General features: G+C 35.1%; 1 protein-coding gene and 1 non-coding gene across 2 annotated transcripts; one reads left to right on the top strand and one right to left on the bottom strand.

The window, feature by feature from the left end:
• Positions 1-493: 493 nt before the first annotated feature.
• Positions 494-21,302, bottom strand: LOC138691852 (zinc finger protein 675-like). The gene is made up of 6 exons (XM_069814393.1): positions 21,205-21,302; positions 18,429-18,715; positions 15,662-15,760; positions 11,610-11,692; positions 6,882-7,004; positions 494-2,304 (listed from the first exon to the last, which is right to left on the bottom strand). The coding sequence occupies exons 2-6, from the start codon at positions 18,666-18,668 to the stop codon at positions 1,374-1,376; spliced, it is 1,476 nt and encodes a 491-aa protein (XP_069670494.1). The 5' UTR covers positions 18,669-18,715; positions 21,205-21,302; the 3' UTR covers positions 494-1,373.
• Positions 16,826-16,897, top strand: TRNAY-AUA (transfer RNA tyrosine (anticodon AUA)). Its single transcript has one exon. It is a non-coding gene; the product is annotated as a tRNA-Tyr (tRNA).
• Positions 21,303-23,012: the final 1,710 nt, after the last annotated feature.

Below are 23,012 nucleotides of genomic sequence, written 5' to 3'. Positions count from 1 at the left end.
TTCAATTAACGTGTGTAATAAAATTACAACTCCCAGCTAGTGTTTGCCCACTTGCAGAGTAATGACTACATACATTTGTACATACAAAATGTAAATACATACTAATTAGTAGAAAATAAAATTTAAATTTCTCTCCTCAGAGCAAAGTTTCGTCGCTATCATATTTGCATTCCCAACCTCTTCTGGCATAAAACTATATTCAAAACCTCATTTTGTTGAAATGCTTATCATATACCAAAATCACAAAAATTAAACTTTTTCTAACCTATGTGTTAGTACACATTCTGAAACCGACTAAAAGAAACTACATAAGGCCCGTAACACGCTTGCAGAATTTTCGCCAGCGAGAAATGTGTTGCGAGAAAATTCAAAGATTGATAACATGGATTCAAATGGACGTCCACACACTGGAAGAGATTCTCGCTCGAGGCAAAAACCTCGCGCGAGTTTCTCGCTGGAATCGGTAGCTCAGCGAATTTTCTTGACACATTTATCAAAGATGTTTGACATTTATACTCTTGATGACATTGAATGTAGAAAAAGATATCACAGGTGGCGATGAATTGTATTGCTTTTATTTGAAAATGAGGAAAGATGGCTGATAATTGCAGTCAGAAACTTATCGAACTTGTACGATGTCACCCGTAGGCCTATTTATATGATACACGGGATGAAAACTATAAAAACACGAAACTTAAAGAAGAAATCTGGAGACAAATATCAGATTATCTCAAAATAAATAGGGCTATATTTAATTTTGATGATATTTAATAGTATTCATTAAACATTTGAAATAATGTATCTATATGTCTTAACAGTTTACGTAATTTTAATCAGAACACAGCAAAGAATCCTCTATCATATCAGGAATGGAAAAAAAACTGAGGTCCATTCAACCTGAAATAACGCCTAAACGTATCATCGTTCAAATCGAAACCAGTGTCCCAAACTCGCCCTTATTTTCGTAAGATACAATGCGATTTTCAGATATTTCTGGCTTTAATTTTAAGCCTACTTCATCTTTCAATAACAAAATATGTTCATGTAACTCCATTTCCTCATCATCTGAATACTCAGATTCAACACAGCGTTCGTACGTAATTTGTAAAGTACGACAATATACTTACAGGTTACATATTTAAGTACTACAATATACGTAAATACATAACCTATAATATTTCCCCCAACGAGTGATTACTACAATCAGAAAAATGCTTTCTGCATGAAGGCAGTGCATAGATGATTATAGCGAGGTGTGATCTGTGATAGCGAGAACTCGCCAAGTGTGTGGAGGAAGGCTCTTCGCCTCTTTCTCGCAAAGACATTCCTCGCTAGCGAAAACTCTGCAATTGTGTTACGGGCCTAAATGGCTTTCAAATTGCTATTTTAGGGTATGTGCAAGAATGCGATCTGAAACTTTCCGAACGTGAGTAACATTTCCCACAATAATTGCACTTAAAAGGCTTCTCCCCTGTATGTTTACGTACGTGGAATTTAAGATTTCGCAATTGTATAAAACATTCACCACAAAACTCGCATATGAAAGGCTTCTCACCTGTATGTAAACGTTTATGATCGGAAAGCCTTAGCGGACGGGAAAAACATTTCCCACATTCATCACATTTGAACGGTTTCTCACCAGTATGACGCATTATATGGAGTTTCAAACTGCTTAATTGCGTGAAATATTTATCACATAAAACACATTTGAACCGCTTCTCTTCCGAATGAATGCGACTGTGGGTTGTAAGAGTTCCCGAACGCGTGAAACATTTCCCACAAACATCGCATTTGAAAGGTTTTTCACCCGTATGTTGGCGCTCATGCATTTTCAGATTTGTAGACCGTAGAAAACATTTTCCACATACGTCACATTTGAAAGGTTTCTGACCAGAATGCAGCAGCTTGTGAGCGCTCAGACTTTTCGAATACGGGAAACGTTTTCCACAATCACGACATTTGAACGGCTTTTCGCCCGTGTGTTGACGTTTGTGAATTCTAAGTTTACTAGGTATGTCGAAACACTTTCCACAAAGGCGGCATGTATATACCCGCTTGCTTTTACGACTTTTATGGGTAATTTTATCGTTCGTAGGAGCGCACAATTCTGATCTTACGTCTGTCTTAAGATTATTCACCATTCCAGGCGACTTATTGCAATCTAGATTGGCTAAAGCCTTCTCACACAGAAATTTCAGTGGGAAAACAGAATTTTTATCGCAGTTCAAGTTTCCAGTCTCTTCTTTGCGAAGAATACTTGATGCTCCTTTATTCTTCTCCCCAGTGTTATGTTTAACTGGAATTCTGGAATGAACAGATGTGGCAGGCTTATATAAAGATATATTAAACTAAAAATTTAATCTTGTCACATAATGATTCTCGCTTGAAATTAAATATTAGTAGATCAGAATTCTACAAATATTAAAAACAACAGCATCTAGCTGTAATTAAATAATTTATATTTCTTAAGCATAAACAATAGCTTTCACAGAAATTAGCAACATGTGAAATAAAATTTCGATACCCCATAATATAATAACCAATTGATATTCTTCAATTAATAATAATAATAATAATTTATTCATTTATTATTAATATTTGTTTGCTCAACAACAGGCAGAGGCCAATTATAGTTCAGCACAACACACAAACAGAAGAAAAAAAGGTGCAAAAATAAATAAATAATATCTTAAATCAAGAAAAACATACATAAATAAAATTGAGAACAAGAACAGTAAATACTAACAAACAAAACCTTAAAAGGATCTAAATTGTGTCCATGCAAATTGGGATATTTTATGCATCTACAGACTGGAGAAAGTGATTTTAAATTTCTCTTATAAAATTTGTTTTGAAATCTTAAACCTTTTGTAGGAATACGAAGGCTGATATTGTTTATGATAGACTCACAATCAATATCGCCCTTGATAACTTCGCAAAAAAATTGATAATCAAGATTTTGACGTCTAGAATAAAGGCTACAACAGTTAAAATATTTACAGGTAATCTCATAATTGAAGTCAGAGGAATTGGGTACAAATCGAAAAGCACATAAGGAAATAAATTTTCTTTGAATATTTTCCAATTTTATCGAATCAGCTGAAGTGATGGAATTCCAGGCTACAGATGCATATTCAAGTTTAGATCGAACCAAAGTAAAGTATTGAATTAATAGAGACATTGAAGTAGAAAAAGAATAAGTTATAGATCTTATTAAACCAAGCACTCTTATTGAATGATTATAAATATATTGAACATGATCATGAAAATATAATTTAGAATCGAGTAATACATCAAAACCTTTAATAGAATTTTTACTAATAATACAGACCTTATTAAGAGATAATTAAATATTATGGAAGTAGTTTTTCGTGAGTACGAAATGACAAAAGGTTTTTGTTTCATTAATTTTCATTGCATTATCATCAGACCAAAGTTCAATAGAATTAATATAATTTTGAAGAGTTAGGCAATCGGCACAACTATTTAGTGGGCGAAAATTTTGAGATCGTCAGCAAATAACAGGTAGTTTGAACTTATTCTTTTACATAATAGTAATAATAATAATAATAATAATAATAATAATAATAATGGCCTCCAAAGAGGTAGGATAGCTGCGAAATATTAGATAAGCAGTCGTGAATAGCCGATAAGGGGTAGTCCCTCAGCTTGGGCAAAGGGATAAAAAACCATCACAGTAAAAAACAGCTTGTTACGAAACCACACAATAAGTTTCGGAATTGCACTGATTCTCTGGCACGACCACAGCAAAGAAATGCATGTAAAGTGTTTGCTGGGAGGCCGGAAGTCGAAAGTTATAAGCAAAAATAGTTGTGAGGAAATGAAATTGTAATTTCGCACCACGTGCCCTTCTTCCCTTAACTTTTGAAATAGTCGTGGAAAGATGGTATGGGCCGGATGTCTCCTACGTGGGTACTTGTCCCGATGCAATCTGTGAGCTTGTCTACTGTTCCCATTGGCTCATCCGTATTCGAAAATCAGGTCTGCTTATTCCGCTCTCGTGTACTCCTCCATTTCACTAGGACTGATCGACTGGACACTGCAACTTGTACACATACACTGCTGTCTACAGACGTGCACATCAGGACCGACCATATCCGTTACACATTACGCCATCTCCATTGCTTTAGTGTAGTTTCTGTCCCCACCCCTCAGACAGCGCACTGAATGAAATACTGTAGATAAGCAGACAACGTAAACAACGTCAGATGAATACAGTATGTTTAAGATGTACAGATAAATACACATAAATAAGGTGTACAGAGGAATAAAATTATTTCATTTCCACACAAGTATTTTTGCTTGTAACTTTCGACTCGGTCATTTCCGGACCAGGGTTCCTTATCTCAAATTGATACATGTGTCCTTCGCCATCATCCCTCAAAGTTTGTAACATCACCTCGGAAACACCCTGTATAGTGAATATAATAAAAAAATCAGCTCTTTAGCTACAAAATTTATAGGAACCATATTATTTTTTATTTGTATCTTTGTTTTCTTCTTTGTTCGTTTATTTTTTGCATGTTTGTTTACTTATTTTTCATTTATTTATTATTAACTTATTTATCATTTATTTATTTATTGTTTATGTATTTAGTATTAATTTATTTGATTATCCGTTTGTTTGATTTTTTGTATGTTTTTTTGTTCGTTCGTCCTTTGTCTCTTTTAGGCCTATTTATTTGTTCGCTTTTTATTTATTTTTAATTACCTATTTATTTAGTCATTATTTTTATTTATTTATGTGCATGTATCTATTTCTTATTTATATATTTATTTATTATTGACTTTTTATTCCTTCATTCATGTCTTCATTTAATCACATATTTATTAATTTATAGCCTACACTTAGTTACTTGTTTACTGGCTCACTTGGTACTTATTTAGTTAATTATTTATTTGTTTCATCTGGTGGAGTTAAGGTTATGATCCACGTCTTCTCTACCACACCACCGTAATACAAAGAGCCATATACAAAAACAAATGCAGAGAGAAAAATTAAATAAGAAATGGAAAAAAATTACAAATGCGATTACAAAAATGCTAATAGAGGAAAGTAAAGAAAAAATGAAAGTATAAAGATAAGCTCACAATACGATACACTAAATATTATAAAAGGAAAAAAATGAATTTAAAGTTCAGACATTTAATTATGACGTCGTATTATGACCTTGAAAATTTGCAGACGTGTAGAGTAGGATATTAGGAACAATTTACAAAAACAAAAAAAAGCATATACCATTTTTGTCCAAAACCGCCATATTTTCTGTATAGGCCTTCCTTAATCATTGTCAACACTTGATTTAAATTTTCTGCAAACAGTCGTAGAGGTTAGGAAGATGGGATCATCGATAAAGAAGAGAAATTTGCCAGAGATATAAACACGTGTATTTAATATTGCTGTTCAGTTTGAGTTTGAGTCCGTATAGGTCAGTTTCTATCTGATGCTTTTCCAATTCACTGCGGGCTAAAGCAGGGAGATGCACTATCACCTTTACTTTTTAACTTCGCTCTAGAATATGCCATTAGGAAAGTTCAGGATAACAGGCAGGGTTTGGAATTGAACGGGTTACATCAGCTTCTTGTCTATGCGGATGACGTGAATATGTTAGGAGAAAATACACAAACGATTAGGGAAAACACGGGAATTTTACTGGAAGCAAGTAAAGCGATAGGTTTGGAAGTAAATCCCGAAAAGACTAAGTATATGATTATGTCTCGTGACCAGAATATTGTACGAAATGGAAATATAAAAATTGGAGATTTATCCTTCGAAGAGGTGGAAAAATTCAAATATCTTGGAGCAACAGTAACAAATATAAATGACACTCGGGAGGAAATTAAACGCAGAATAAATATGGGAAATGCGTGTTATTATTCGGTTGAGGAGCTCTTATCATCCAGTCTGCTGTCCAAAAATCTGAAAGTTAGAATTTATAAAACAGTTATATTACCGGTTCTTCTGTATGGTTGTGAAACTTGGACTCTCACTCTGAGAGAGGAACATAGGTTCAGGGTGTTTGAGAATAAGGTGCTAAGGAAAATATTTGGGGCTAAGCGGGATGAAGTTACAGGAGAATGGAGAAAGTTACACAACACAGAACTGCACGCATTGTATTCTTCACCTGACATAATTAGGAACATAAAATCGAGACGTTTGAGATGGGCAGGGCATGTAGCACGTATGGGCGAATCCAGAAATGCATATAGAGTGTTAGTTGGGAGACCGGAGGGAAAAAGACCTTTAGGGAGGCCCAGACGTACATGGGAGGATAAGATTAAAATGGATTTGAGGGAGGTGGGATATGATGATAGAGACTGGATTAATCTTGCTCAGGATAGGGATCAATGGCGGGCTTATGTGAGGGCGGCAATGAACCTCCAGGTTCCTTAAAAGCCATAATTAAGTAAGTAGTAATAATAATAATAATAATAATTTATTGCTAGTACAAAGATATATATGGTTCCTTTTATTAAAAAAAAATCATTCTAGCACTCTCAGGAAAAATTTATACTTGTGTTCAAGAGGAATTTCAGAAAGTTTTAAGATAAAAGAAAAAGAAAAACTGAGGTATTACAAGAAGTGAAAATTTATATTTTCTCCTTAAACAAGGATGTTTTTAAAATAAGCAGTATTGGCAAATTGAATGTTTGGGATATCAGCTGTTATGTAGTTATAGATCCTTGGACCGAAGTTGCTACTGTGATTATAAGCTACAGTTGTAGTGCATTTAGGAACTGTCAAGCATATGTTGTCTGATCTTTCAGTTCTATATTCGTGTGAATACAAATTCACAGAATCGGAAAATATACTAGACAGAAAACATGAATCACTTATGCCATATCTACATGGAACATACCTTTTTACAAAGTAGAAAACAAGTAGAGCTGTGGTAGTGTTTGCACCAGTAGCAGCACTAGTAGGAGTAGTGGCGGTGGTGGTGGTGGTAGTAGTAGTAGCAGCAGCAGAGGCAGTGATACTACTAGAAGAAGAAGAAGACATTTATTTACGGATGCATCTGCAGAGGATATTGAACAACAAATTAAAATGGGTGAAAAATAATGGTCAAATGTTGCTGTAAATCTGTGATACATTGTTCACAACTTTAATTCCTACAGGAAGCATGTTAATGATTTTACTGCCTTGGAAAGCTAATACCCTTAGTTTGCTCTAAAGTTCTGAACCTCAGTAGAACTGGACAACCAGGATAACGAAGTGTAAAATGCGAAAAAGTAACATGTTTCTCAATGATATACTTAATGTCCACAAATAACTCATATTAATGTAACATCCCTGAAGATAAATTATATTCAATAATAAACACCGAAATTAACAAATATATTTAAACCAAGTGATTGTGATTAGCTACTTACGTAAAAGGATGTCAGTATTGATTTCCATTTGCATTTGCAAACTACTCAATTAGTTTGAAAATATGTTGTTGTTTTCTAATGCCAAGCGTTTGACAATAAAGTCATTTGACCTCTTGCACTCCAATATTTTTCAAAGATATTATCATGACCAGCCACTGAAGCACAGATTTTGAGGTGTTCCGAATCCATTTCTTGGTTTGAGTTGCACAATGGGCAGTTAGGGGACTGATATGTTCAAATTCTATGCAGGTGTTTGGCCAAACAATCATGGCCTGTTGCCAATCTAAATGCAGCTACAGACGATTTTCGTGGTAAATCGGGAATTAACTGTGGATTTTGATGCAGAGAGTTCCATTTTTTCCCTTGTGATTGTGTTATCAAATTTTGTTTGTTTAAGTCTAAGTATGTAGATTTAATAAATCTTTTCACAGAGTAATACGTAGATTTAGTAACAGGTCTGTAAGTAGCAGTGCTGCCCTTCTTTGCTAAAGCATCCGCATTCTCGTTTCCCAGGATTCCACAATGGGATGGTATCCATTGGAATACAATTCTTTTATTGAGTGATATTAATTGAGAGAGCATTTTAGTTATTTCTGCTGTTTGAGATGAAGGTGTGTGTTTAGAGACGATTGACAGAATAGAGTTTGAAAATATAATAACACAATATCAGTGCTGTAATCAAAAACTCCGTAACTGTGATAAACCAAATTTTACAGGGGAGAGAAAAAACATATTATTTCTCTTGTTAACTTTAAATATTATACATTTATCTATTAATATTGTGTAAAATTACATTCTTTATCAATTAAATACTTGAAAACCTAAATTTTTACATTATCTTACACTACAATTTGAAACAAACATTCCTTGAGTTAGTGGTTTTCTGACTTCCACAGTGTACGAATTAAGAAAAGTGAATAAATATGAGCCATGTGAAGCAAAAAAGATAAGTATATCATAATTTCCTTATGAAACATTGGAATATTGTGTAAAATTACATTCTTTATCACGTAAATACTTCAAAACCTAAATTTTTACATTATCTTAAACTACAATTTGAAATAAACACTGCTGGAGTTACTCGTTTTCTGACTTCCACAGTCTATGAATTAAGAAAAGTGAATAAATATGAGCCATGTGGGGGGGGAAAAAAGTATATCATAATTCCCTTATGAAACATTGGAGTATACGAGAAATAAAAGTTTATTAAAAGCACATCAAAATACACAAATAAAACCACAAACAATATGTTAACACAGTCTCATTCATGTTACAGATTCTGTTTTTTTCTCTCACTCTCATATTCTTCCTGTGCATATAGATTCTAGATTATTACTGTCCGCAAACAGAGTTTGGTAATTCATCCTACTTTCCTCAGAAATAAACTGCATTAAATTTTGCAACTCCTTTTGCTTTCTTCTTTCAATGGCAATGCTGAATTGTACTTTATGCTCGACCATGCCGAAATGTAGTAATTATACACCTGGTAGCAGTCCTTTAATGCATGTCATTAAAGTACACCTATTCATTGAAGTTCAGGTTTTCGATTATTCTCGGATATGCAATCGAAAGACGAGGGAAACGTCACAGAGGCTGGAAATCCAATACTGTCGCAGAAGGTTATGTTCTGTTACTATAATAATTAGCGTTAATTGTAAATAATATTCAAATAAATTCAATTTGTCATCTCGTTTTTCAATTCTAATTCAATATCAAGGTTATATCAAGAGTAATTTTTATCTTACTCTCTAGATTATATCAAGGTCGTCGACATTCGTTTGCCGGAAAAAAATCAATATTTTCGCGTTTGCGCACATCTCACAATTCATGAGGTAGGCTATTGCACTCACATAACAATAACATGAATAATTTCAAGTTAGAAATATGGTCGAGCATAAAAAGTCGTATGAAACTTGCCTATAATGGTAATTAAGACGCTGGTATGAAAATTATGAAACTCGCGCTCGTTTCATAAATATACTCGCGACTTAATTACTACCATTATTGCCTCGTTGCATAATGTACTATTAGTTGACTGGGGAATGATGCATCTGTATTGGGGTTTCTGGAAGTTAATCGACTCGATGTTGTGCCTTTAATAGTCTTACTTACATGGATTTCATAGATTTTTGTGACATTCTGAATACTGTATCGTATCACTTTACCCAGCTGGTTGAGCAATAGTGTTGCCACCTACTGGGATATTAAGCTTGGAATGCAAAAACTCTCTTATTCCATGGAGTAAGTGGAGTTCTGACTTCCACGAGTTTTAAAACAGCCCACAGAATGCAGATGAATGTCGATATTAGTGTATTCTTGCCTTCCACGCATGCGGGACAAACTAAAAAGCACCATCCAGTCCATAACTCAATTTTGTCAAAAACTGGAGTTAGTGGGTTTTAGATCTCCCTGTCTCAATTTTAAAGTTAACCAAAACACGAATAATTTGTGAGAAAACAGGAGTACAATATTGGAGCAACAGTAACAAATATAAGTGACACTCGGGAGGAAATTAAAAGCATAATAAATATGGGAAATGTCTGTTATTATTTCGTTGAGAAGTTTTAGTCATCCAATCTGCTTTCGAAAAAGCTGAAAGTTACAATTTATAAAACAGTTATGTATGTATGTATGTATTATGTATTTATGTATTTATTTATTTACACTGCAAGTGGGCAAGCACCCGGTGGCAGTGGTATACACAATATAAACAATTCACAATAAAATGATAAGCAATACACAATACAATTATACAATCACAATACAATTATATACACAATACAATAAGAATACGCAATACGATTTAACACAATAATTACAATTAATAATAAAACATAAAATACCTAATTTTACAATACAACCTACACAATTATGTATAGGCCCTACATAAGTTTCACATTGGTACTGATAATAGTCTTTCACTTTACTCTCATCTCACTCACTGTAGTGGCACTATGACGCATTTCACTGACACTTTAGGACACATTTCACTGACACTATAGAACACATTTCATTGACGCTATAAATTATCACTGATCAGACCTATTCACTGCACTGTAAAACCATAACTTCACTGACTCACCTCGCTTCACTGATACAACAGTTCAAATAAGTCAAATAATTACATCCTTATGCATACTTATAAACAGAACTACATTTAAACTAAACATTTCTAGTCTAAGGCCCTCTTACACGCTATTTTTAAATAATTTACAATTCAAACCAAGGGAGTAATTCGTCAGCTAAGCAAATACATGTCACCTTAATTTTAATTTGCACTTTATACACAACTTTTTAAGTTATTCTTGAATCTCCTTAAGGAAGGACAGCCCTCAAAGACCGCTGCAGGTAGGTCATTCCAATCATTTACAGTTCTATTTAAAAATGAGAATTTACCTACATCCATTTTCTGTTTCCTACATTTGATTTTAAAATCATGATCGTTCCTACCATAGTACGTTGGCTTTTCTAACCGAACCGTTATATCTACCCATGCCTTCTGACCTAGATGTGCTCTATACAATGATGTTATTCTAGTTTTCCTACGTCTGTTTTCCAAAGTTTCCCCATTTAAGGTCTTTTATCGTATCGTTTCCATCTCCTCTTTTACCTTTAACAAATTTCGCTGCCCTATACTGGATTCTTTCTAAGGAATTTATCTGATATATTCTATAGGGATCCCAACACGTAGTTCCGTATTCCATTAACAGTCGCACTAATGTTAGATATGCTATTTCCCTCGATTTGAGGCTAGCCTTTCTCAAGATTCTCATAATAGAGTGAAGTGCCCTCTATGCTTTACCTGTAACATTATCAACACGCTCTCCCCAAGAAAGTTTGGAGTTAGTACTTGGAGACACTATATGGACGGAAAAGTTATGTCAAATTCGAAACATAGGTCAGGAACAAGATACAGAAAAATATCCACGGTGGTGGAACAATAATTAATAATTCTGAAGATACTGAAGACAATAATAATAATAAGAACTACAAGGGTAAAAAAAGTTACACGCAGCATGGGCAAAACAGACGTTGCAAAAACAGACCAAGGGGGTGACTATAATATAAAGACTTGGTGACGAGTTGGCATTCCAACTGCAATGGTCTTTAGCTACAGCAGGGAAAGAAACGTTAACGAAAAGCTTGTAAGGCCACCATCATACAGGAATCCAGCTTGTTGAAGAAGGAAATTAACAATCAAACACGACACTCACCTATCACGCAAGGAGTGGTCCTCCATTGTCGATTCTTCCAAATCCAGTTCTTCTTTCACTATGTGCATAACAGGAGGCACTTCCTGAAAAGATAAGTGAATGCAACACAATGCTGCTGAACATAACCTCCACCAAACTGTATACGAAAGATCGGGAAAACTGAATGCACACGGCAATATCGCAACTTGCTAGGTTTGTTCTTCAAGGTCAACATTATCTGATGTTGCACCAATCCTGCGACACAATTCTGCTTACATTATCAAGCTCAGTCAGTCGTCTACAATACAAGGTGGTGCATAAGTAGCAATACAGTAATGCAATATTGCTCTTAGTCAGGGGCGAATGGTAGTCACGAAAGTTAGGCTTGCTCTTTTATTCATAGGGAAGATGGGAGGATATAATAATTCATAATTAATAAAAATAATCAGACCCACATAAATAATTTATTTTATAATTATGAAATCATATGAGTCATGGATCATATTCGCTTATCAGATGTAGAAGTTCGATATAATATAACAAACATGGCCAACAAAACAGTTTATTTAGTTTTTTCGACCCTGCCAACCAATGCACATTGTTGTATTGAGCTGCTCTGAACGAGCGCACATATTCTCTATAATGTCTGTCTTCTCTTGAATAGTCCTTCGGGAAAATGGATTTAATAATAAGGTTTCAATGGCACACAATTCCGAACTCATTGCAATACTTCAAATTAATGTTTAAGAATTAATAATACATGCAGCAGCTAACACATGCATTCCGCTCACACAATTACATTGCACTCGCAAATCACAGCACATTCCCGCTGTCAATACTGCTCTGTGTAACGTTGGTGTAGCTCTCGGACCAGAGCTTCAAACAACACATAACAGAAGCATGTGCGCCTAGGACGGACTAAGGAGGAAGGCACTTGCGCGCGCATCATAATCTCGCTATTTCTACGTCTTTCCTGTAGCTCCGAGAAACGAGTAAGCGTTGCGATACTTGCGGTGCGCAACCTGCGGATGGTATTACGCCTATACGATATTCCAAAAATTTTAATGTACGTAATCCCATTTTGAGAAATACACATTCTACGAAAGTATTGGGCTTGCGCAGCAAGCATAGCATGCCCTGAGAAATCGCCCCTGCTCTTAGTAAGTACAAACACGGCTGGGCAAAATACTGGCATCCAAGTATTTCATATACAAATACAAAATACTTCAAAAAATTGTATTTGAGATACAAATACAAAATACGTTTAAGAAATTAACCAAAATACATTTCTATTTCAAATACTCGATACAATATAGGCCTAAAGAAATAAGAATATCACTGAAAATCTAAAATATTATATTAACATTAAAAGTATTTTACTCGAAGTTTTATATAAACACTGTAACTGAATATTCTTCCTTTTCCCAGTCAACAATGAAATTGTGCTACATATGAATAATTACAGCTCCCTTTCAAAAAAACAGTTTCTCAAGAAGTTTATCAGATAAGGATCCCCTTGCTGGTGAATGAATAAATCCTGCAAAACAGAACAGTCTTTCTACAGGCGTAGAGGAACACAAACTTGTATTATACTTTATAAAAGCTTGTTTCACTGTTGGGTAATTCTCTAGAGTGCACAGGGTTGTCCCTTTGCCATTGAAGAATTGTATGACTCATACTCTGCTGTAGACAAGTTCTTTTCTTTTTCTTTTTCAAAGTCTGTTGTACTTGAGTTGAAAACATAAAAATTGTTTTCATCGTCTGAACTGACCAAAGGTGTAGCAGAGAACTTCTCAGCTTATTTCACGCACATATTCTGTGTCCTCCTATCATTTGGTAAGGCAGTGTCAGGTAGCCATCCATCTTACATGATGGATGGAAGGAAGCTGCTAAAATAGCTCAATTTACTTCTGGGGTCAGATCAAACATCGCTTTAAATCTTGATGAAAGAGAACTTATTAGGACTGGAGTTACTTGGAATAGATGGTGTACATTGCTAGATAACAGAATATGTCATATGTTTTTCAGGGAAATTAATGTGGACAAAAGTTGGTCGTAATAGCAAGTCTTCTCATTTTGCGTTAAATCAAGGGCTACGGCAATGGGTTTCAGAACTGCACAATATTCTTCAAGGTACTGAAACTCAACATCTTTGAAGGATGGCAATCCCAGTTTTTCACATATACTGTTTATATCATGTTTGAATTGCAATATTTGAGAGATTGAGTCATAAAGAGAATTCCATCGAGTTGGGCAAGGAAACTTTAATGAATATTTCAAGACATCTGATATAATTTCTGAGGATTTGGGTCTCCTAGACGCATTCCATAATGCTGAACATGTAGCAAGTGTTGGGTGATGGATCCTTGATGCTGCTGGAGATTTCTTCATGGCATTCAGGAAATCAGTTGTGGCAAGAAAACTAAGTGTATGGCTAGCACATCTGAAATGGGTAGGCAAATAAGACAAAAGTTCATTCTTCAAATCCAAATCCAAAACTTGAAGAACAAGAAAAAAAAAAGTATTTTGAGGATTTGAAATACAAAATACATCAATGTTACGTATCTAAATACAAAATCTTTCGAAAATCCTTACAAATTACAAAATACAAATGTATTTCAAATACATATTTCAAATACTGCCCAGCCCTGAGTACAAATGAGGATTACAATCGATAACAGATTAATCAGGCAGTTAAATCGATTTGATTGTCGATTGATGACATTCATGTAAAATTTCTAAATCGGGACTAGGAGAGATGGCGGTGCACAACTTCTAATCACTAGATTGTGCACCAATATGCCTGGGTTAAATCCCAAATCTCTCCGCAGTGCATATGAAGGGAAGGCATATGTGACTGTAGATAGTGATTCGTCAGTCGGATGGGGTTAAGCTTTGTGGTCCCATTGGTGCTATTCCACAGGAGTAGGCTACGTGCTGGCACCAGGTTTCCCCTTCTCCCTTTCTCACCTTCATCATCAACCTCACCTATTCCTTACATTACACTTACACATACACTCACCCTAGTACATAACATAACTCTTCACAGATACACATCATGCATAACATGGCCTGCCGAAGTGGTGTGCAACTTGAAAATTGGTCACAGTCCTGCCATCTGTTCGCAGTGTCACGCAAAGAATAGAATAGAGTAGAATGTTTTAAAGGGACCAGCACGTGCGTGGAGCTGCAGCCATTTAAACTGACACTCAGCTCTCATTCTGACAGACTTTGTTCTTCATTCTTACTACTTTAACTTTTCATTCAGTGTGATAGACTTGTACAGGAAGGAATGATATCGATAGTATCTATCATATACAGGCTTTATTTTGACACTCGTTTTCTCTATTTCATAATTTTAAACATATTTTAACATTCAAAATGCTTAAATGACTGCAGTTTTCCTCGAATCTCAGTGAAATATTGCACAGAAGTCCACAAAATTATGTGAAGTAAATTGACACGTATGTTTTTCTGCTATTGATAATATTCAAATCGCCATGTGATGAGGACGTGAAAAGTTTAAAACAATTGAAAAATGAAAAACTAAAAGAGTAAATATTTTTTTTCTCTAAAAGTAAATGCAAAAATATGAATCGCTTGTCTCATATTTTACACACATTTATCAAGAATAAATTAAAAATGAATTTAGTGAAAATTATGTAAACTTTGAAAATTGGGACAACTAAAATTCAGTCTTTCAGAAAGAAACAACAAAAATTAATTATACCTAAACTATTTGGAATGTCAAAATGAAAATTTGTGTATTGCAAGAAATATGCGGTAAAAGTTTCAGATTAATTGGTGTAAAAATGTAGAAGTTTTACAGATCCATAGCCTTAAATAAATAATTAATTAGTTACGCCAGAGATCGTTTTCCAGACTGTAGTGCCACGAGACGACAACAAAGATATTTCTAAGCGCTGGACATTTGCTTGCCATACCGCATGCAGTGGGCAGAGGCAACTGGTGTTTCAGTCCCATATATGGTTTTAATCCCTTTTTAGATGAGATAACCATGAGTAAAAAATCAAATGGTTTGAGAAATCATAACCAGCATAAACTGCACTCACCTCAGATTCGCACTTCACCACAGGCCATGGTACTGAATTTTCCTTAGAATTCATTTCCGACGTGAGATCGTATGAGGAGTCCACACATTCTACTTTTATCTGAAACATATGAAGGCTCATAATTTATCCTCCTGCACAAAGAAATAGAAATCATAAGTTAATTTTGCTCCTTATGGCATATATATATTTTGATGTACCGAAGTACATATGATATTTCCATGCAGATATTCTGCGTCATCATATGATGAAAGAGTGATGGAACGGAGAAAAATTCTCTCCGGCGCCGGGATTTGAACCCGGGTTTTCAGCTCTACGTGCTGATGCTTTATCCACTAAGCCACGCCGGATACAACCCCGACGCCGGTTAGAATCATCTCAGATTAAGCTCCATCTCTTGGGTTCCCTCTAGTGGCCGCCCTCTGCACTAAGTCATAGATGTCTATGAACGCAGGACCGAAGTCCATACATGTGTTGAGGTGCACTCGAATGAGTGACGGTTGGCCGGGATCCGACGGTATGGGCGCCGTCTTAAATCACAAAGTGATTTATTACGCATATCATATATATATTTTGATGTACCGAAGTACATATGATATTTCCATGCAGATATTCTGCGTCATCATATGATGAAAGAGTGATGGAACGGAGAAAAATTCTCTCCGGCGCCGGGATTTGAACCCGGGTTTTCAGCTCTACGTGCTGATGCTTTATCCACTAAGCCACTAGAGGGAACCCAAGAGATGGAGCTTAATCTGAGATGATTCTAACCGGCGTCGGGGTTGTATCCGGCGTGGCTTAGTGGATAAAGCATCAGCACGTAGAGCTGAAAACCCGGGTTCAAATCCCGGCGCCGGAGAGAATTTTTCTCCGTTCCATCACTCTTTCATCATATGATGACGCAGAATATCTGCATGGAAATATCATATGTACTTCGGTACATCAAAATATATATGATATGCGTAATAAATCACTTTGTGATTTAAGACGGCGCCCATACCGTCGGATCCCGGCCAACCGTCACTCATTCGAGTGCACCTCAACACATGTATGGACTTCGGTCCTGCGTTCATAGACATCTATGACTTAGTGCAGAGGGCGGCCACTAGAGGGAACCCAAGAGATGGAGCTTAATCTGAGATGATTCTAACCGGCGTCGGGGTTGTATCCGGCGTGGCTTAGTGGATAAAGCATCAGCACATAGAGCTGAAAACCCGGGTTCAAATCCCGGCGCCGGAGAGAATTTTTCTCCGTTCCATCACTCTTTCATCCTTATGGCATGATTTTATGTGATACAGCCTGGACATTCACTTATTTGTTAAGGTACTAATGGTCAATTACCATTTATTTCTCACACTAATACAATTCCTAATCCATTCTAAACAACCAGAGGTCTGCATCGGACGTTGTCACTTGAGCGCCAAGTAGTTCATAGCATAATCCGATAGGTAGCGTACATGCATGTTGGGTAAAATTGTCACGAGCAATAAATCCTCGAACGGTATAAGCCGAGCGCTAGATATTCGTTCTTGTTACAGTGATGAACTGTGTAGTAACATCATAGATGTTTATCATTTCAAAACTTTGCAGTGTTTAACTAACCTCTCCATAGCACAACTACAAAACTTGCTTTAAAATGTAATATAAATGTTGTAGGTAAATGTTTTTCTTTTCCCACACAGGACTGATTTTGTTTTTGCCACATCTGATAGATGTTATTGGACGTAAATGTAATTATTATAAACAGAGAACACAATCACGATAATGCAAGAACTGTATCAAGTTTTCTAGTAGTAATAATAATAATAATAATAATAATAATAATAATAATAATAATAATAGTAATAATCTCTAATAATTAGTGTATCAATCTTTGCGTCTGTAACAGTTGTGCAGCATGATTATTCGTTTTATTATATTTTCTGTGACGTTATCTCTGTACTAATATTGTTATTAATCTACTGCTATATCAATAATATTTTGTAAAACGTTTCTACATTGTCGCAGTATATAGGTGGAACACTATGTATGGACCTATCATATTATATATGTGGTAAATCAAATATTGAATAATTATTAATTAGCAATAATAACTGTATATCGAAGTTTTTCATACTATTTTATTTATAACTTCATGTTCCTGTTTTGGTATGTTCCATTGACTGTTCCATTAAACGTTTGTCATAAACGCAGAAAATAAAGCCTTATTTTTACCGTGTGAGCAAAACATATGTGTATCTTATCTGTCGCCTTTCATACAAGATAAGACATGTCGGTGAGATGACCTTGTACTGTACTTCTATTTATTACGAGCGTATCACGACCGATCGTATCTGACTCGAGGGTGAGACACTCGACCGAGTTCAAGCGAGCGATTTAACTCCAATGCAGTATTCTGTAAACAATGTTTCGTCCATTTCTTCAATATCTTTATCAGTTCCCTGGCACGGAGGCTTACTATTACAGAAATTCCTATTTGCACAACTTCCATTGACGCCATTTTATAATACTTGAAAACAAAATAACTTGAATATGTCTGAATTGCAACTTGAATCCAAGTTACTTGATATCAAGTGTGAACGAGGCTTAACTGGCATGTGGGAATACTGCTATCTGCTGATAGTCATAGCTGTCGCATTCAAATGGCAGACGAAGTAGGTTAACAAGCAGAAGGTTTTATTATATTTGATGCTTTACACAAGAAACATAATAATTTTTAATTATTATCATATACTAATACAGAGGAATATTAATAAAATTTCTAGTTTACCTCTGACAAAGATTTCTTCTTTTCCAAATCTGTTCCATCATATTTTTCTACTGCCAATGGATCGTTTTCTGGCATGGTCTTATTCATCTCGTGACAGGGTTGAGAACGGAAGTGACGTTTGCTTGTAACTGTGTCGTCATATGTTTCTAATGACAATGGGTCGTATTCTGGTTCTGTCTTCAGCTCCCTCGTCTCGTGATCGGGTAGTAACAGGAAGTGACGTCTGTCTTCTCTTTCCATTGTCAATGTGATGTTCCCTTGTTCATCATTCTTCAGATTACCTTTCCCTGTAAGGATTCACACTGATTTTAACATCCAATATGAGTTTCTAAGAATAGGAAATCAGTGTTAATACAAGATAATGATTTTGTAATTGGATCGGTTATTTCGAAAATGTAACATTTCACGCATGTTACTTTTTTCAACCAGAATGCTCTTTACTCTTTCCTATATCACACTACTTATTACTTACTTACTTACTGGCTTTTAAGGAGGTTCATTGCCGCCCTCACATAAGCCCGCCATTGGTCGCTATCCTGAGCAAGATTAAACCATTCTCTATCATCATATCCCACCTCCCTCAAATCCATTTTAATATTATCTCCCCAGTCGACCTGGTTGGCGAGTTGGTACAGCGCTGGCCTTCTATGCCCAAGGTTGCGGGTTCGATCCCGGCCCAGGTCGATGACTTTTAAGTGTGCTTCAATGCGACAGGCTCATGTCAGTAGATTTACTGGCATGTAAAAGAATTCCTGCAGGACAAAATTCCGGGAACATCCGGCGACGCTGATATAACCTCTGCAGTTGCGAGCGTCGTTAAATAAACCATAACATTTTAACATTATCTTCCCATCTACGTCTCGGCCTCCTCAAAGGTCTTTTTCCCTCCGGCCTCCCAACTAACACTCTATATGCATTTCTGGATTCGCCCATACGTGCTACATGCCCTGCCCATCTCAAACGTCTGGATTTAATGTTCCTAATTATGTCAGATGAAGAATACAATGCGTGCAGTCCTGTGTTGTGTAACTTTCTCCATTCTCCTGTAACTTCATCGCTCTTAGCCCCAAATAGTTTTCTTATATAACGTTACTGTTAAAAATCATAACATGTCACATAATTATTTCATCTATAGAAATGAATAACAAACTCAGTTTTAGTTTGATTCATGTAATAAATGCTACTGAAGTATTTGCGCAGAACTGTACATGTTACATTTTCGAAATAATCGATTCAAGTATAATTCGAAGCCTTATCAAAATAATTACACATGTGAATACACCTGTGCTTTTCCTTTCATTCTCATTACCGGTGTTGTAGGCCTAATTAGTTTTTCCTGCCATGTAAATACATTACCATATGCAAAATTAGTGCTGGTCATGCTTAGAGCCCAGATTTGTATTTGAAATGCATGTTTTTTTTTTCTTCATTCTTTTACAAGTATGCGGAAATTTTATACCTTGAAAGCCGCACCTTCACAGACAATTTGACTGGTGTTTGTTAATGCATACAAATGTATATTCCGGAGAAAAATGCATATTTTAAATTTTTAATGCAAAAATGGATATTTTACTCGTGAATGTGGCATTAAATTATAATTTGTTTGATCACGTGAAATGATCAGTACGTACGAACTTCGAAAACCGAATGCCACTTTAAGAATACTTTTAATAATTTTGCTATTGTAGTTATAAATGTCTCCATGTGCATTTTCTATCGAGCACCCAAGTGCATGTTACATTTATTTACACTTATCTGACTACAATCTTCAATATTGTAACCACAATGCAACGCAACACATGAATGAAAATTAAACATAACGTAAGCGTTAACATAACAATTGCTATTTTTCAGGAGAAAATGGAAATAAATAGAACAACATGTGTCAACTGTTTCCGTACAACTGGTGTTTATCTTTGTGGTTATTGCACCTGACATAATGTCATTTTTGGAATCTATAAACATCTGAAATAGTGGCAAATGTGTCCTTAACTCATTTTCATTAAAAATGACTAGGGTTGTTTTTGTAATAATGTCTTCATATGTTACATTCAAATTTATCATAGGAGAAATACGTCCAATACTCCATAGAGGTGCATCTACATGGTTCAACTTCTGGCATTCAAGCAATGCATGCAAGATTGATACTTGATATTAATTCGTCACGTGAATGCAAGAAATAGGTAACTCGAAATTTGCGTTTTTTAGTTACCTGTTTTATAGCATAGCAAAAATCGCACAAAATGTAATCCAGGATCTAGGTAACTGATCGAACGATGCCAGCGACATCTATTTTCCAATATAACAAATAGGTAAAAGAAAACGAGACATATTCCTTAGTGCAATAAATAAGTAAATAGGCAATGTCACAAAATACGAAAAATCAAGTTACCTAGTTCTTGCATTCAGGCGACGAATTAATATATAAGGTTAAGGAAGATGACGTTCAAAACGGCGCACCATGTAGACACAAAATCTTCACGCATCTTAATTAAACGCGTGTTTTAATTTGATTCTTACAATATTCTTCACATGTTTATGCGCATGGAAAACTGAACAGTGTGGACGCAGCTAAAGTTCTATTCAGCTCACTCTCAAACTAGAGTCCCTCTTAAATCAGAGCACTGCGTTAAGGTTTTCTGACAATAACACTGTTTGCAATCGTCATACTTCAAATAGCAAATTTTTCTGAATGCATAACTTAGTATTAATGCCGTTGCTTACGAGATTACACACGTAATCACGTGTAATCACGTAAGCAACGATTAATGCCTACCACAATAAAATCGTCGAGATTTAATGACAATATATTTTTCACCAAGAAAATACTATAAAACCGTGTACATGATGATCTAGGCTGCCGTGCTATTTCTATTTCATTAGCTAGTCCACGGAACATTAGATATGCACGAAAAGTCCTGAAAATATGAATGAAACTATGCACTGTTGAAATATGCGCTAAAATTGAAATATATGCAGTAAAAAATGCACCTGAGGTTTATTTGGTTCAATAATAAGATGTGTAAATGAAAATAATTTTATCGTCGCCAAGCCATAATCATTTTAATTGAATCCAATTTGTTCTATAAATTTATTAATTAGTATCAGTATTCATTTTTACATGGGTATTCTGAAAATTCTTGGACGTCTTACAATAATATTTTCCTCATCACTAGATGAGGAACTCATTTGTACAACATTATTTTCCATTATTATGAGTTGTATTGCTTTTAAATATATTCTCCTACTTACTTTTATCAGTCTTACATACTGATAAAATGAACTACTAATTAGGAGTGTAAATTATAAGTGCTCATATATCATGAAACAGCATTGTTGCTACACTGCTAACTAGTATTTTACACTACAATTTTTATTAAGAAGTATTTACAATACTTGTAAGTAGACTGCTAGTTTTATGAAACAGGCACATAGTCTCAAATTAATATGTAATAATTTTAATCTCTTAGTTGTAAACAACCCATTATGATTTTGCATTTCTTTTACATATGTGGGTCCGCTATATTCAGTAATAAACAAGGGAAAGTGTTTTCACAATACAAAGCTAGAGGCATAAATGACAAAAAAACTGCCTTTCTATATAATGCGTCCCTCTCTCCTTCATTAAAAATTCTATCACGACCTCACTATATGGAGGAACCGTCACCAACTTTGTGAACATATATCCATTTTGTGAAAGCCAATCGTGACCTAAAATTAAATCCAGTTGTCTAGGTAAACTGTTTACCACAAAAGAAATAAAATTTAATTGGTTCTAATGTATTCAGAAACATCAAGGTACTTTACCTTTCACCTTAAGTTTGTCCCCCATTATTCTTTGAAATTTGAACATAACTTCCATCTTCTTTAAATTTAATTACAGAATTTTATTTCACTAGGGAAATCTGCGATCCTGTATCAAATAAAGCTATTCCAAGTCCTCTTTTAATTTGCGGACATACTACATATGAACGGGTTATGTGAGAAACCCCTCATGTCCATTTTTTTTTTCAAAATTGAGATAAGGATCATATAATATCTTTAGGGGTCGATACATCGTTTTATGGAGAAACTCCTCAAGTTTAGTCATTCTTGTAGCATATAGAGCCTGTTGAAAAATACATATATTTGAGAAACCCCTCAAGTACAGGACATGAGGGTTTTCTCAATTACATCACTTTCTGTGATTTTGGAACAGGTTTCAAAATGTTACAAATTTTAATATTTATATGTGGGTAATGTCTCTGGAGGAAATTAAACACAGAATAAATATGGGAAATGTCTCTTATTATTCGGTAGAGAAGCTTTTATCATCCAGTCTGCTTTAAAAAACCTGAAAATTAGAATTTATAAAACAGATATATTACCGGTTGTTTTTATGGTTGTGGAATTTGGCTTCTCTCTTTGAGAGGGGAACAGAGGTTAAGGATGTTTGTGAATAAGGTGCTTAGGAAAATATTTGGGGCTAAGAGGGATGAAGTTGCAGTATTCTTCATAATTAGAAACATTGAATTCAAATGTTTGAGATGGGCAGGGCTGTAACAGTATGGGCAAATATAGAATTTATTGCATATAGAGTGTTAG

This window comes from Periplaneta americana, chromosome 16, assembly GCF_040183065.1.
Source record: "Periplaneta americana isolate PAMFEO1 chromosome 16, P.americana_PAMFEO1_priV1, whole genome shotgun sequence".
Taxonomy (NCBI): Eukaryota; Metazoa; Arthropoda; class Insecta; order Blattodea; family Blattidae; genus Periplaneta; species Periplaneta americana.
Note: the sequence above shows the minus strand (reverse complement) of the source record. Positions and strands in the feature narration are given on the sequence as shown.